The sequence below is a fragment of the Dioscorea cayenensis genome, chromosome 5 (assembly GCF_009730915.1).
Source record: "Dioscorea cayenensis subsp. rotundata cultivar TDr96_F1 chromosome 5, TDr96_F1_v2_PseudoChromosome.rev07_lg8_w22 25.fasta, whole genome shotgun sequence".
Lineage (NCBI taxonomy): Eukaryota > Viridiplantae > Streptophyta > Magnoliopsida > Dioscoreales > Dioscoreaceae > Dioscorea > Dioscorea cayenensis.
Genome location: NC_052475.1, coordinates 17,604,777 through 17,621,115, shown reverse-complemented (window position 1 = coordinate 17,621,115; position 16,339 = coordinate 17,604,777). Strand labels below are relative to the sequence as shown.

The window sequence follows — 16,339 nt, the reverse complement described above, 5'->3', positions numbered from 1 at the left end:
CATCTGTCAACACCCTTCTGAGTAAAGATGGATGGAGAACTTAATAAACCATGCCACCAACATTCAAACATTAAGGCGTAATCAAGATGTCAAATCTATCATTCATACCACAAAATTTCATCTCAAAGAGAAGATACAATGAACACAGGCTCATCAGTTTTCTGGCCAAAGCTCTCTCTGAGAGGAATAACTGGCCATTTAAGCATAAACCAGAGTGATGGATTGGTTCAAAACTGCCTTCCCATTCTCCCGTCCTAACAACCCCTCAAGTTTACTGTTGTTTTTCACAAGGATGTATATTTAATAGCTATCCGATGAGCAACCTGTCAGACAACGAGCAAAATTAAAATCCGCTACAAAATTTCAAGTATAAAACATATATATATATATATATATATATATATATATATATTCCGTAGAATTTTAATTGTCAAACCTTGGGAACAAGGTTGATGACAAAACTAGGAATCAAAACAGGTTAGTATTCACAAAGATGGTTCTACTACGCCTTTAAGCTCCTTCTAACTTTTCTTATCTCATCATGATGCACCTGTACAAAAAGTGGATATTTCATTTAGATGGTGGAAAAGAATGGTACCAGCAGCAATGATTGTTTGAAGTTATAAGGGCAAAATGAGGGTGAATTAAACCTTGTTCAATAGATTCAGTGACGCGGCTGACTTCTCTTGTGCAAGCATCCATTCCAAGGCCATTTCATATTCGATTGTGTTTGGCTGAGAGCAATGTGATGTTGACACAGCCTTCCTCTGGTAGAATCAGTCATCAATGACAACATTATGAAAAATGAAAAAATGTGAAGGATAAAAGTGAAGACATATAATCACCATCTCATCCCGTTGCATTTGGAGCCTAACTTTGTCAATTACTAAATGACCAGTGAATGAAGATGTTGATGACTTTGATGGCACCTTTAGAAGGCCTTTACTGCAGACGAGAGGTCTGCAGATAAATTGCATGAACCAAATAATGGTCGCAAAACAGTTAGAAATATTTGGTCCGTGTTGAATCTTGGGAGTTGTCACCTAAAAAGGGAGAAAATACCTTCCATTCTCTTGCATCAGACACCCACTATTGATCTTTCGAACAACCATGTCTGCCATATCCCTTGCCTTGAAGATAACATAGGCTTCACCTAACATGTGTAAGAAAAAGCAAGCAAGCTTTATCTTGAGAGATAATGTACAAACTAGTAGAGAGCAAAATTATATTTAGTAATAGAATTAAATGAATCGAAGACTTTATCACAGTTTTAAAGCTACTAAAATTGACACAATAACTAGATGAAACTTTAAATGCATCATACCATAATTAGGATCTTGGAACATGGAATGTGGGATAACCTTGGCAGTGCAGCTTAGATTGAAGACATTATAGATAATATCCTGAATATGGAGATGTAGATTCAGGAATTATGAGGACAAATGAAAAGGTGGATGCTGAAAAATACATAATTATATGAATTGAATAACAAGAATATGCCTAAATTGCACACAAAATCAGACATCAAAGCCAAAGTGGCTTTTCGTGTCAAACCACAAATAGCAAACTTGTTTAAATTCAGTAGCAACATCATACAGAAAAAACAACTGGGAATAATCACCGAATATGACATTGAAACCTGTGGGACACAATGATATGTGGATGAGAATAGGCTCGAGGCTCTCTACTGGTTCAATTAAGAATTAATTGCCATTCAACTGAGCAGACCCCTTATATATATACCCCAATGTGTATGTTCATTAACCTAAGTTGATTCCACAAACAACAAACCCAACAGTTCCAGATATGCCATACCATTTGACCACTAGTTGAAAATATTAAAGATCTCAAAGTTCTTGAAAATTTTTAAAATAAAGCCATATGTTTGGTTATTTATAATTAAGGCTGACCCTTTATTTTCTTATTACAATCATACCATAAGCTTCTATCTTTTGACTGTATAATAAAAACCCTCATCATTTTTTACTTCCTTTGAAAAAAAAACAAAATGTTTCAGTTGATATATATACTTGTTTTATTTAGGCTGCACAAGTTTTAGTTGACTAAACTAAAAATAAAATAGAAAAAATGGCATAATGAACATTCACAGCTTAGGAAGTTTGAGCTCCTTTGAGTTCAATAACACTTTCTCAAGGAAAAGTCACCCACAAATTTATCTTGTGATGAAAGCAAAAACAAATAGCATAAGCATAGTGGGGCTATAACAATGAATAAGTACAAGATGAACTTAAAAACTAAGATAAAGCAAAGCAAGAACCATACCTCTATATCTGATGATGTATATGATGGATCAACATTGTCAAGGAGCACAAGTGTTCCAACCTCATGAGCTTTTTTAATTTTTAAGTCCCAAGGCTGAAAGAGTGTGAGAAATTAAATTTCCCATAGAAAATAGGATATACTATTAACTGTGCTGTACTGAGCAAATAAATCATCAGAAAATTTTAATAGAGGAACATGAAAATCAATTATACTTACAAATCCCTTGAACCATTTGCTCCTATCCTGTCAAATATCAAAAATGAAAACATAGATCAATCAATTTGTATAAATTACCAAGATAGTTAAAAACAATAAATTATCCCAAATGCAATGATTCCCAAGGAGAAGTAGAGAAGCTTTCGGGTATTTTATCAGTTTTATCAGGACTCCTTAAGAATATAGAAAAATGAATAATCATGCATACTTAATGTTACCCAAAAACATTTGCTAACTAGCCTAGAGATTCAAGCAATAGCTCAGGGATTTAAACCTAACACTATAATAGCTAAAGGAATAAAGACTTTCCTCAGCCTGACGATGTATAAAAGCAGGCGTAAAAATAAATATGACAGCAGAGAAGTAGGAAAGCATTACAAAAGTATTCTATAAGCAAACAAATCAAGTGTGTGATCTAAAATCATAATACACACCGCATAAGGCCTTTGAAGCACTTCCAAATTTTGAGAGTCAGCTTTTTCATCATTTTGTGCTGAGCAAGCAAGAGAGGTCTTCTGTAAGGTCTCATGAGAAAGCTTGGCCCTTTTGAGCTCCTTCTCACCATGTTCTACTTTTCGCTTCCTTAAACAAGAGTCAACCTTATCTTTCTGCGAAGCACCTGATGATTTAAATGCCTCATCAATCAGTCTCCCTTTCTTAGACGGCCTTTCATCAGACAAAGTTGGATTTGCCAGGTCTTCAGTAGAGTGTTTAGGTTTCTCTACGTCATAATTGCCTGCAACATCCACAAGTGTTTTATTAGAGTGACAAAATTGCTAAATAATTTGGAAGCCAGTTTCTCCTGTAAAAAATATTTGGCTTCAATTGATGCTTGCCTTCATTTCCACCATCTATCGGTAATGAACCAATTGCAGTTGCAGGGTTATCTCGATTTTCCAATGATTTCGGAGAAGCTGATTTGGAGTGACCATGTAGATCATCAAAGGCATCTTTCTGACCATTAAAGATCCCATTTGCATCAACCTTTGAACCAGAAGCTGACTTCAAATCTTTCCTTTGGTTCAGGAGAAACTTCACTGGGAAAACATTTAGTCATGAAAACAAGTTAGAAAAGCTGGCTACAATGAAATAAAAGCATAAAAACATAATTGAACAAATAAAAATGCAAGCCATACCTTCAATTCCAGCTACGGTATCTGCCAGTACATCAGATATTGTATAGTTCCCAACATCAAATACGCGATAGAAGATATAATCAGCCAATTCCACATCTGTGGAGGAAGGTTGCAGATTCCTCTTGTCTACTGATGTGCAGACCACATGGCATTTGCCAGCTATAGCTTCCTGAAATAAGTAAAATAATATCAAACAAAAGCATCCTAACATTAGGAGAAATAAATAAATAAAAAACATTGAAGAAGAGCAACATTTTGAGCACATATAATCGCCTTAACATAAAATTAAGAATATGCCCATAGCATGAGACCAAACACAAGATAATGCAAGTGTTCGGATAAGGGAAAATGAAGACAGAAAAGGAATGAAAATGATGAAAAGGGAAAGAATACAAAAACATCCATAATGTACTTCAGTTTCTGGTAAACCTCATTTTCATCATCTGACATCTAGGTTAAAAAATTATCAATATTATAATCTATCATTAATTATAAAAATAAAATTTTGATAATAATAATAATTATTATTATTAATTAAGTCAAAGGAAGTATAAATTAGCCAATAAAGAAGCTAAAAGAGCTGTGAGTGAGACTAAGTATAAGGTTTATGATACATTGTATGCTAAATTAGGAATAAAAGAGGAAGAAAAAGATATTTATAGGTTAACTAAAGCTAGAGAAAAGAAAAGGAGGGCTTCAAGGAGTGTTAGGTGTGTAAAAGATAAAGATAATAAAGTACTAGTTAAGGATGATGAGATTAAACAAAGATGGAAAGGATACTTTTGTAAGTTGTTTAATGTAAATCATGAGCGTAATATAGTGTTGGAGATCAATAATACCAAAGCTTGTGATAGAATTATGTTAAAAAAAATTATAGTTGGCGAAATACAGGATGCCCTTTAAAGGAAATAGTAGGGAAAGGTGTAGGCCCAGACAGTATCCTAATAGAACTTTGAAAGTTCTTAGGAGATGAGGAGATATCATGGTTGACTAGATTATTCAATAGGATACTACATTATTGGAAAATGCCACATGAATAGAGAAACAGTATTTTAGTAAATAAATATAAGAATGAACATAGTATTCAGTGTTGTGATAACTATTGTGGAACTAAAACTTATGAGTCATACTACAAAGCTTTGGGAGAAAGTATTGAGCAAACATTGAGATGTGAAACAAGTGTTTGTGTGTGTGTTTTTAAATCAATTTGGTTTTACACTTGGAAGGTCAACTATAGAAACAATTATATATTAAGACAGTCACTCGAAAAGTACAGGGAAAAGAAAAAGGATTTGTACATGAACTTTATTGATCTAGAAAGAGTGTATAATAAGGTACCTAAGGAGGTCCTTTAGTGGGCTTTAGAAAAGGAGTTACTACTTGGTGCATAGACTCAATAAAACATATGTATGATAGCTTTGTCACTCACATTAGAACAATAGAGGGAGAGACTATAGAGTTTCCCATTACTATAGGCCTACATCAACGTTCAACATAACACCCTTACCTTGATTTAGTTATAAATGAACTAACTAAACTACGGATATTCAAGATTAGATTCCTTGGTGTATGCTTTTTTGCTAATAATGTGGTTTTAGTTGATGAAACTAGATAAGGTGTCAACTTAAAGTTTGAGATATAAAGAAACACTTTAGAAGATAAAGGTTCCAAGTTAAGTGAGGTGGAGTCAAAATACTTGAAATGTAATTTCAATAATAAGATGAGTAGAAATAAGGAAGGAGTTAAGATGGATTATCTGAGATTGGTAAAAGTAAAACTTTTCAATAAAGAGGCTCCATAATCCAAGATCATAAGGAAATTATCAAAGATGTCACAAATAGGAATAAGGAAGGTTAGAGAAAATGAAGGGGAGCTTCTAGAGTTTTATGTGATTGTGAAATACTTTTTAGATTGAAAGGTATGATTTATAGAACGGTTATTTGGCCTTTAAATATGATTGTCTCAAATCAATATAAATAAGAAATCAGGGAAAATCTAAGCTTAAAGGCCAAAAGCATAAAGATAAACAAAACTTACCAATGGATTGATATTTGTAAGGCCAACACCTTCACCTGAGGCCAAGAATATTTCCTTCTCCAATGGTGAATAAACCCTCAGATAATTTTGAATTTCACACGGACGAAAAAACCATAGAATCTTTACTCTCTTCTTGTGATTGGATTGCTCCCAGATTTTCACAATTTTTCCAATGTAAGCATCATTCTCCCCTTTCTTAAAAAGGTATACACAATCATACAAGCAATATTCGACATTATCGAAAGTGAAAGATTCATAAAACTGAGCATCCTTATTTTCGCCACCTATGCCTCTTTTCTTACCCCAACGAAATGAAAGATCATCGTTACCATGTTTCACCAACTGAGACATAGTTTCCTCTCAAACCATATGAGGCTTATGCCAATTGAATTTTAGAACCTAAAAACAAGAATAAAGAATAAGAAAATTGGAAAAATGCACCATCTATCAGAAGCTGCTTAAATGAAGTTGCCAATGAAGTAAAGAACTACAGCATATAAATGCATTATGCGAGAGGTAGTTTCAAAAGGTTCAACAGACAATTGCCATTTATGCCTAAGAAGCCTTGAAAAGGAAGAAGGCTGGGCAGTTTGAATCATAGAAGATTTACAAAATGATCATAAAGAAATGGTTGAGTCATCATGGAAAACTTAAACTATCACCACCAATGTCGACATTCAATTTAGAATAAAGGAATTTAGCCTTTTAGGTAATAATGGACACTAGACCTATACACATACATTTTATATCTTAAGAGAGAGAGAGAGAGAGAGAGAGAGAGAGAGAGAGAGAGAAAGGATCATGCTTACACCTACAAAAAAAAGTGCGAAGGAATAAGACTAATGTTTTATGTTAATTTATGAATTTCAACTCCAAGCAAAAGACACACTAAATATTAATTCTTTTAAGGACTCAACCATAGTAGATAGCTGCCCAAGCTATTTTCTAAGAGGAACTTCTCTTAAATTTCTGTCCCCATTGACCGTCAAAGCATCAGAATGTACAACAGATAGAACTTGACGTGAAATAAATAATCCATTTAACTTCCTACCCAACTTATCATCTTGTTGTTCCCAAATTGAAAGCTTGCGCTAAATTGCTTTTCAAATCTATAAACGAGCTTTTCAACAATCAAATGTTTTAGATTATACAATATGAGTGTTTGGCAATTTCAAACTAAATTAACTAAGATGATGTGTTTAGGTAAAACATTCAAATTATAGATTTTACTAGAAGCTCTTGTTTTGGAAAGAGCATTTCAAAATGCAATATGGAAAAAAAAAACATCGTAAACCTTCTCCAAGGAATCAATCATCACAGAGGTTGGGCAAAGCTAGTCCTTGTAAGGGAAAGAGAGATTAACTACTGAACACAAATAGCTTAATGTAAAACTTGAAATGCAGTTCCCGTCCCATAACTATTGTTTCAATTTAATACATATACTCATGTACTCACATTAAACATCACCAAAAAGGCTTAACTGAGTCTACGCTATTTTTTCCTTACTTAGCTTGGCACGGCATTAATGTCTAACTCAAAGCTTCAATGCACCCTTCCCTGTTCGCACTCCTCCCAGAACCACTCAAAATTAAATTGACATAAAAAGGACCTTAAATCAACGGACCACTAGGCAGTAAATCTTTAATCACTCACCTATTAAATAATTTCTAATTTGTAGCAAACAACCATCCTCTTCAGTTGACCAATCTCATGTACTTCACTAGTTCTCCCCCTTCAGGTGATTTATCCTTGGAAAAAAACAATTGGCGCTATCAATGATTAAAACTACCAAAAGTTTTGGACCTACCAATACAAAAATAAATCTCTCCAAAGTCTACCTGTCAAGCTTTTTCCATCTTTCTCTCAGTAGAGGCCAGTAATGGTCCAAATAAACCGGAAGATACATTGATAGGAGGACTTGAAACACAAATATCTCAAGAAAAACATTACAAAAGCATTAAAAAAAATAAAAAATAAAAAATCTTATAAATATTGCAGCATCAAACTTGATAAAAATCTAAAGAGAAGCTAAGATGCATTTTATAACCAACTGTTCCCAAGTATAAGTTGGCAAGACAAGGAGGATCCACATCCTAAACATCAAGAATACTTCAACAACAATAAAATCACACCATAAATTGACAAGTATCAAGCCACAATATCATGGATCACAAGCGCGATATGTACAATCTAGACTCAACCAGTATATAGCCCATTACCAGTCAATAATAAATAAACAAATTATTTAACAGGGGTAAAAAAAAAAAAAAAAACAGAACCTGAAAAGTTGCCAGATAAAAACCTCATGATTCATCATGCACACATAAGCAATCAAAAGAAATCAAAGAAAAAAACACACACAATAAAAAGTTTACTCTAAGATAACCAAGAAAAAAATAGAAACCCACAATGACAATACTCCACACATTCCTAAAAAGAAAACAAGAATCACTTATAAGAAAAGAACCACGAGGCAAAAGAAACCCATAAGAATCTCATAATCCATCCTATGAGCATAACCCATCACACGAAATCAAAGCAAACACACACACGCGCGCGCGAGTGCGCGGGAAAAAAATTATGCTGAGATAATCCAAAGAAACCCAAACTTCAAAAAAACCCTCAAACATCAACAAAAAGAAACAAGAATCACCGATCGGAACAGTAAGGAAAAACCCTAGAAAAACAAAAAGGAAAGGAAAGGAAAGATGGGATACCATTTCCGAAGAGAAACGAAGTTATTGCAGCAAAACCCCACTCAATCTCGGATGAAAACCGACCCCAAGAACCAAACTTATCCTGCACAAGAACACAAAAAAAAACAAATAGCGAATGTGAAAAAATCAAACCAGAAACCATGGAAACGAAGAGGAGGGCAAGAGACGGGAGAAAGCGAGAGATGAAACCTGAGAATAGGGATTCCGGCATAATGGACATGTGGGTTTGAACCACCACGTCGGCTTCAGCAGGAGGTCGCCGGACGGCGAGCCTGATGAACGCTGCGCCAGCGGCGGTGGAAGGGACGAGAAGGAGAAAGGGTGAAGGGGAGCGGTGGGAGAAACCAAGAGGGCGCTGGAGAAACAACAGCACGAATATGGTTTCTTTGGGTTCAAATATATATTTTTTTTTTAATTCTTTTTTTGATAAATTATAAAATCATCCTAATTTCATGATTTTTAACATTTTAATCATTAATTAATAATAACCTTCGAAAATTAAGTTGTAATGTTTATGTTTTACCTCCAAAATTCAGTAGTTGTTTAGATATTTAAAAAAATTATTAAAATTACTCTAATACTCAGGGGATTCATTAAAAAAACCAAATTTATTATAATTATAATTATACTCAAGGAATTCATTGTTACCTCTTTTAGTATGTTTTTATTGACTTCTATTTCCATTTCTAGGTTACTTTCTATTACTAGTGTTTTTATTGGCTTCTTTGCACTTCTAATGGACTCTTTGTGGTATTGTACTTATAATTTGCTTTGCTTTGGTTTTTTTTTTTTTTCTTTGGACTTTTTACCAAAAAAAAAAATAGTGGTTTATTCATTTTATCAAAAAATAATAATAATAATTGATGAAATCCAACTAATAACAATGCCCATGGTTTGAGGTTAATAGTGACTTAAAACGTACAATATTCTATTCTCTTGTAATTATATTTGATCTTTGTTGAATATGAGATATTTCTTTTTTTTCCTCAAATTTCCATAAATTCATGCAACAACTTGAATAATTTAGGACATAACTAATAACATCATTAATTAACAGTAATGCTGCACAATTATATTTTCATGAGGACAAGTTTGAAACTGTACAAATACATGACAACTCTCTTTTAAGAGCTTCATGAATATTACTCTTGCCTTTGTGGCAAACATTAAACAACAAAAGATGGGAGCTCTAATAACCCTGAGATTTAGGTCTGGCTCCAAGCTTCAAAAGAGGAGGTGAAGGTAAAAAAGAGAAAAAAAGGTGTGCGTATCTATCGGCTAGAGATTAACTCCCTGCTCTTTAGGTATGAACAACCTAAAATTCTGATAGATAATTAACCTATAGTCTTTGAAAACAATCAGAATATGATCGCACTCTGGTTATGAAGGGTGATAGAGCTGCAAGAAGTGCCTTGGGACACTCCTCGTGCGGAAGATGGCCGCATCCTGATATTGCGACAAGTCTCTGCAAGACACATTAGCAATGCAAAGATTAATGAACTGGACAACGGAATCTGACAAATTGAGTACCTTAAACAGAGGCATTCTTTCCCAACAAAATCTATATCTGTAATCAGCATCAGCATGTGTTCATGCAGAAAAAAAATATAATCAGCAATTGTGTTAGGTTGATTAGTATTGTGGAGCACTATTCTATTTTGGGAAGAAAAAATAACTTTGGAAACATAAGCCGCAACCTTGTTTGGATGATATAATGATTCACGGTGTTCAAACCATCTGAAATTTTGAGAACAGATGACAGAAACATAGAGAAACAAACTTACAGAATTTACAAGCTTTGAAGACATTGCTTGAGCTGACTTCAATGATACAAGTGCATCTTCAGCGCCAGCAACTATCAATACAGGAAGGTCCTCCACTGATCTCAACAAAGCAGCACCATTTTCTGGAGAAAGGACTGTTGAGAAGGACAACCTTCCAATCTCATGAAGTGCTTCATCCCAACCTTCGACAAGTAATGATGCCTGCAAGAAAGGGACATTGTTATATGTTTAAGGCTGGCACTATCAGTTCAGGGGCAGAATCACACAGCAATTAGAGTACCTATGACTAGGACTTAGCAAAGGAAGCAAAATAGATCACACAGTTTGGTTTAATATCAATTCAATGTCCCTCTAAATAAGCCACCAAATAATATTCAATTAACCTCTCCCTCAAATGAGATGAAATTAAGGCATACCAAGCAACACCATTCTGCATTTTTTCCCCACATTTTATATGCAAAAATTTCAGACCACTTAATTACCAAAGGGAGAAATGACAAACCCAAGTTTTATGTAGTGCTCTATTTAGAGATGTTTGTACAGTCATACTATCATGGTATTATATAAATTGCTTTCTAGATTCATCTCAAGGACAACAGGTGACACATTTCCTTTAGAGTACAAGAAAAGATTTACCTTATAAAGGTTCATAACCTCTGCTGTTAATTTTGTGGCATCATACCATGCACGGCGATTAATGACTTGAGTAATTTCTGTCTGCAGTAGAGGACGGACCATATGTTTCTTCCGCAGTGAAGTATGCAAGAGGATTCGAGCAAAGGCAGGAATGACTTCTCTTGATAAGCTGGCACTGATAAGTACCACTCCCTTTACCTCTACCTATGGCGCACATAACAAGTGAAATAAAGCAAGAAACAGGTTAGTTAATTGGGATACTCCATGATCACTGGATTAACCCATACTTGCAAATAACAGTATTCATTAATTATACACATGGCACACATAATAAGTTTTGTCTTTCAAATTGATAATCAATACATTACATTTCATTCATTTCTATTTGTTTCTTAAAGAGATGAGAATTTGTCCAAGACTAAATTATATCAAGTTCTTAGTGGATGGTCATTGTCTAATTGCCTGCATTTGATATAGGAGGATCTTAATATTAGACATTACCTATAAAGCATGTTTACAAATTAAGCTAAAACAAGCCCATCTCCTGAGTCCTGATCCCAACAGTTCACCACAACCACCAACATATTGAGATCTTTACAAATGCTAAATGGAAATTAAATATGTGAAAGTGTACTTTTGGTCCTAGAACTGTATCCTTATGTTTATTTTGATCCCCAACCCCAAAACAGTGCAATTTGATCCCTAAACTAATAGAAGAATGCAATGTCCCTGAACTAAGAGAATAAGTGGCCACTATGGCACTTTTACTTCATTTAGTTAGGAACCAAAATGAACCATTCTTGGGGACATGGCCCAAAAATGAAAATAGTTCATGAGCCAAAAGTACAGTTTCACAATTGAAAACTTTGATAATAGAATCGTAACTTAGTATCCCAGCATTCTCTCACTATGAACTTTGCTTATACATATACCGCAAAGGCGCAAAGTAAGTGACGCATTAAACCTGAACATTATGTAAGCCAGCTGATTTTAATAACTTACATGGATGTCCATAGAGGAACGGATTTTCTCTGCAGCCTTCAACACAAGCAAGCCTCCATCATCATGACCAACAAGAACCACAGACGAAAATCCCATTTCCAAACAGAAAGAAATAAGCAGATCAACCTACATATACAAAAAGATCATAGCATCATTCCTCAAAGCTAATAAGTTTATATAATCTCACTTAATAACTTCAACCATCCACTATTGTTTAAGCAGATAAAAGAGGCCCGCTGTTATTATTCATTAAATTCCACAAGCATAATTCTAAAAATCTGTAGTTCTAGATTTATTGAGAAATTTTAAGTAAGAAGCAACAAAATCACCTGGGACTCAAGTTTATATGGATTAGGCAATTGTTTTGCATCCCAGTCCTTCCTACGTGGACGAGATGTCAACCCCCACCCAGGGCGATCAAAGGCAACAACAGTACAGCCAATCTGCCGAGCTAGGACATCCATCACATGCCTCCATGAGAAAACTCCTCCACCAAACCCATGTATCAAGATTACCGCAAACCGATCCTTGTCCTCTAAATACATGTCTAAGTTCATAGAACCAGGTAAGCAGCCACCACCTTCCTCATCATCCAAAATCAGAGCTGGAACTTGGTCTGCCAGGAAAGGGGATGGAGCACTAGAATCTGCCAATAAAGGAGTATACAGGGAGGAGATTTGAAATTGATTACTAAAAGTCCTATGAAAGTGAATTTTGGATGTAACTGGCAAAGGACGTTCAAGTCTAAAGCTTCCAGAGGACATACTGGGTGGCCGACTATTGGGGCTCAGTTCAAGAAAGGGAGAAAAAGGTATGGATAAAGGTAAAGGCGACTCAGGCAAACAGAGCTTATAATGGACTGTAATCCCTTGACAGGCAATGAACAAACTGTCAATATCTGCAAGAAAACTGATAGGAAGGTCACGCTCATCACGAAAGCTGGCTTTTCTTTTTGTTTCACTATCACTTTTAGAGTGTTTTCCATTGCAGCAGGAGGGAGATCGAGGAACCTTGGGATATCCAGAGAAGGAATTCTTGCAAAGCAAAACCTGCAAGTAAATATAAAACTGAATTACCAACTTTACTAAAAAATCTCATTGTCCCAAGACTACAAGCTTTACTTAGGTTGATTACGCTTAATGAGTCTAAAATATCCCAACGATACAATAATAGCTGATTCAGATATTCATTGAAGAAAATTAAGATATATAAGCTATCAGAAATGAGGGAAACCATGAAACACATCCTGCATACCACCATAAGGGCATTATCGAAAAAAAAAAGAAGACTAACAGCCTCAACCTCATCTGCTTGATTGAAATAGTCATCTAAATGGAACAAACACAATATAAATGCATGAAGGAGTCCAAAACATTAAAGGCCACCTACCGATTCCGGGTCTACACAGTGGAACAAAAGCTTTCGCCGTGCTTTGCAGCTCGTCCTATAGGCAACCACAACGTGGAAAAGAGCAAACACTAATGACGAAAGGAAAAGAAAAGGCACACCCCATGACACCATTGAATTCAGTCTCGCCCTCAGCAATGAGGTCAAAGCTTCATCAGAGTCCACTTCCTCCAAAACAGGAGTAAAAACACAAGCTTTCACTAACAGAATGACAATTGAACTGAAAGAACAGAGTGTTGTAGATCCAACATATGGTCCATGAGAAAGGCCAGGTTCATCGCTCAAGAAATAAATACCTACAGTTTGAAAGCATGCATTTTAAAAGGATGATTAGTTTCCAAACAGAACAATTTCCCATACTTGGTAAAACTAACATACATGATCAAACAAACTTGTTAAACAAAACATAAAAAAGGGGAAAAAATATTCAAAATCAAAATCCATTGAAAGAAAAATCAACGCAAAGGAGAAACTTTTAATATAAAATTTGGGAGAAAGGATCTCACAAGTGATTATAAGCGATCTCAAAATAGAAACGACGGGTATGTCCATTAACGAGCTTCTAAATCCGTATCGCCTCAAGTGCTCCCTCAGTCCATAACACCTCGCGCACGCGAACTTCGAAGCCAAGGCCAGCGACACGGACACATCCCCGACCGCGACGGCTACCGGCGCAGACAACAGGAGCAGCGATGCCACCATCGTCAGCATGAAGAACACCGTTCGAAACCCCCTCCGAACCCTCTCCATATTCCCTTTCCCTCCGCCCGCCATAGGAATCCAAACCAATCAGATTTACAATCAACGCGCGCCGGAAAATAGTTGGGTGAGAATGATACTCTTAGTTATATAACGGCACTCCGTTCATCTCTCACAAGACCTCCGGCGAGGCCTCGATCGAAGAAACCATGGCTAGGGCTTCAAGAGAGAAGATCGAAAACGAAGAGAAATCGAAGCAATGCTTCTTCACTTTCCACGATTTTGAAAACCAGGGATTAATAATCTAAACTCTATAGTACATTAGAGGTTTTTCGCAAACAGCCCTAAAATATTTCATATTCTCATAAAATTTTCTTTTCAACCAGAAATCTTCGAAAAATCCAACGATGTTTTTACACGTATCTTGAAAATCTCACACAAAATAGAAAGAACTCAGGGATCTATCTGAAAAGAAAAATTCTAATTGACCATAATGCCCTTGTGGTTCCAGGTGTGACGTCAATGGTGTGGCTGCAAATCTATTGTTAAAATAAATGTTTAAAAATAATGTCAATGTTTTGGAATTAATAATTTAGTTGTATAAAAAAACGTTTTATCAGAGAATAACGTGAAAAATTAAACATGATTATTCTGATAATTGGGTTTATTTATTTTTAAATTGGTGATTAGTAATGTGTGCTAAATGGACTGTAGTGGTCAAATAAAGGGGTTAAGATGGGAAATTCAAGTGATGTTGATGACGTTGATGAGAGGGATAGGCCACGCGGGATGAGGGCCAAAGATGAGCGTTTTTTTAGCAGAATGGTCCACAATTTAATCATAAAGTCATATTTACAAATAAGTCCTGTAAAATATACCCAAGATTTTCTAGTTTTTTCCAATTAACTCTCATGAATATTTACACTGAATTTTACAAAATAATAATATTAAGTGAGAATATTACAACACAAAATTTATGTTCCATTAAAAAACAAATATAATTGAAAAAAAAAATGGATTGGTATGGATAATTACCAAGAAGAACATTTTTAAGGACAATGTGGATGGTACTGATAGATGAATTAAATAGTTCATAGATGGACAAAATTAAGGCAAATCTAGACCAAGACTTTGTCTTTTTTCTCTCTTGCTTAAATGACACCATAGCTATCAATCTCCATCATGCATGTGTTGTCTCACTTGGGATTCTTGGATTTATGTTTCATTTGTTTATGGACCAATTTTTTTTTTTTTATGACAAACAGATGGAGATTTGGAGTTGCCTGCCTTGTGATGGCACCAACAACCCTGATTTTTTTTAGTTTCTGTCCCATAGCATGTGAGTTACAGACCATAAAATGTGTATATTTATAATACATAAGTAGAATGCCCGCAATTGACAACAGTAATTGGGGAAAAGAAAGGCAAAAAAGAAAAAAACTGATAGTGCGTGTGTGTTGGGTTTACATTAAAATCCAACGATTATTCACCATTCAATGAATAATGATGTTGTGTTTATAAATGATAGCACACAAAAAATAGTCGTAACAGTAATTTAATTAATAATAATCGTTCAATGCTATTTATTTCTACAACAAACTTTTATAAAAACAAAAACATCACCCATGAACTCGTCTATGCCTATGTTTTTTTTTCACCTAATTGTCGAACATCCGCAGTTGATGTATTCATATATATATATATATATATATATATATGGGGTTTGTTTTAAATATAGGAGGGAGTAACTTAAAACAACTTGTTTATTACTGATTCGTGATATTGGTGCAGTTTGTTTATTAATGCCGAAGAAGCATTTTCATTTCAGTCCATTGGATCATGTGCAAAATTAATTGCTTGCAGTACAATGGCAAAAACTTCCTACGTTTATTTTTTTATCTGTCATAAATTCATGTTCATTTTATTTGTTATTTTCTAACATCAAAAAACATTTATTATGCTTTTTCCAAAATCACCAATAACACTTTATTCAACTCTCTTGTTTAAATTAAATATGAGCGAGAAATGTAAAGATATAAATTAGGGGTAATTTTAAAAAGATAACTAATTTTTTATATTTTTTTTTGAAATAACTAAGTTTTTTGATAAGTGAAATTCGGTTAACCACAATAGATAAAAACGAGCTGAGAGAGTAAGTTTAAAAAAATTGTCACGTTGATCAATGAAGGCCTCAATTTTATTGACCCTATTTGCAGTTAAGCTGGATAAATCTTATGCTAATGTAGACACTAGTGATTCCTGAGAAGCAAAATCGAGCATGTTTTCTTTTGTTTGTTTGTTTTTTTTTTTCTTAACCTTCTTTTCACTCTCCATGGTCGATGAAAGTTTTTCTTGTCTTTGTTGTATTCTATTTGTTTCGTTCATTTTTATTTTTCATTATAAACAAATTATGGTGCATCCA

At 34.6% G+C, this 16,339-nt stretch overlaps 2 protein-coding genes across 4 annotated transcripts; both read right to left on the bottom strand.

The window, feature by feature from the left end:
- Positions 1–18: 18 nt before the first annotated feature.
- Positions 19–8,747, bottom strand: LOC120262110 (protein ANTI-SILENCING 1-like). 2 transcript variants are annotated; one of them, XM_039270168.1, is made up of 14 exons: positions 8,579–8,747; positions 8,390–8,471; positions 5,673–6,071; positions 3,636–3,804; positions 3,336–3,536; positions 2,934–3,235; positions 2,500–2,526; positions 2,284–2,376; positions 1,325–1,403; positions 1,063–1,153; positions 846–960; positions 651–767; positions 437–550; positions 19–323 (listed from the first exon to the last, which is right to left on the bottom strand). In XM_039270168.1, the coding sequence occupies exons 3-13, from the start codon at positions 6,021–6,023 to the stop codon at positions 503–505; spliced, it is 1,593 nt and encodes a 530-aa protein (XP_039126102.1). In that variant the 5' UTR covers positions 6,024–6,071; positions 8,390–8,471; positions 8,579–8,747; the 3' UTR covers positions 19–323; positions 437–502. The 2 variants fall into 2 exon arrangements, with proteins under 2 accessions (XP_039126102.1, XP_039126103.1); XM_039270169.1 differs by lacking the exons at positions 8,390–8,471; positions 8,579–8,747 and adding exons at positions 7,326–7,420; positions 7,511–7,605.
- Positions 8,748–9,639: 892 nt separating this feature from the next.
- LOC120261490 lies at positions 9,640–14,228 on the bottom strand. Of its 2 annotated transcripts, XM_039269405.1 has the most exons (7): positions 13,725–14,222; positions 13,201–13,514; positions 12,141–12,860; positions 11,812–11,937; positions 10,810–11,013; positions 10,174–10,374; positions 9,640–9,854 (listed from the first exon to the last, which is right to left on the bottom strand). In XM_039269405.1, exons 1-7 carry the CDS (start codon positions 13,990–13,992, stop codon positions 9,729–9,731), a joined length of 1,959 nt encoding a protein of 652 aa, XP_039125339.1. In that variant the 5' UTR covers positions 13,993–14,222; the 3' UTR covers positions 9,640–9,728. The 2 variants fall into 2 exon arrangements, with proteins under 2 accessions (XP_039125339.1, XP_039125337.1); XM_039269403.1 differs by having other exon boundaries at positions 9,640–10,374; positions 13,725–14,228.
- Positions 14,229–16,339: the final 2,111 nt, after the last annotated feature.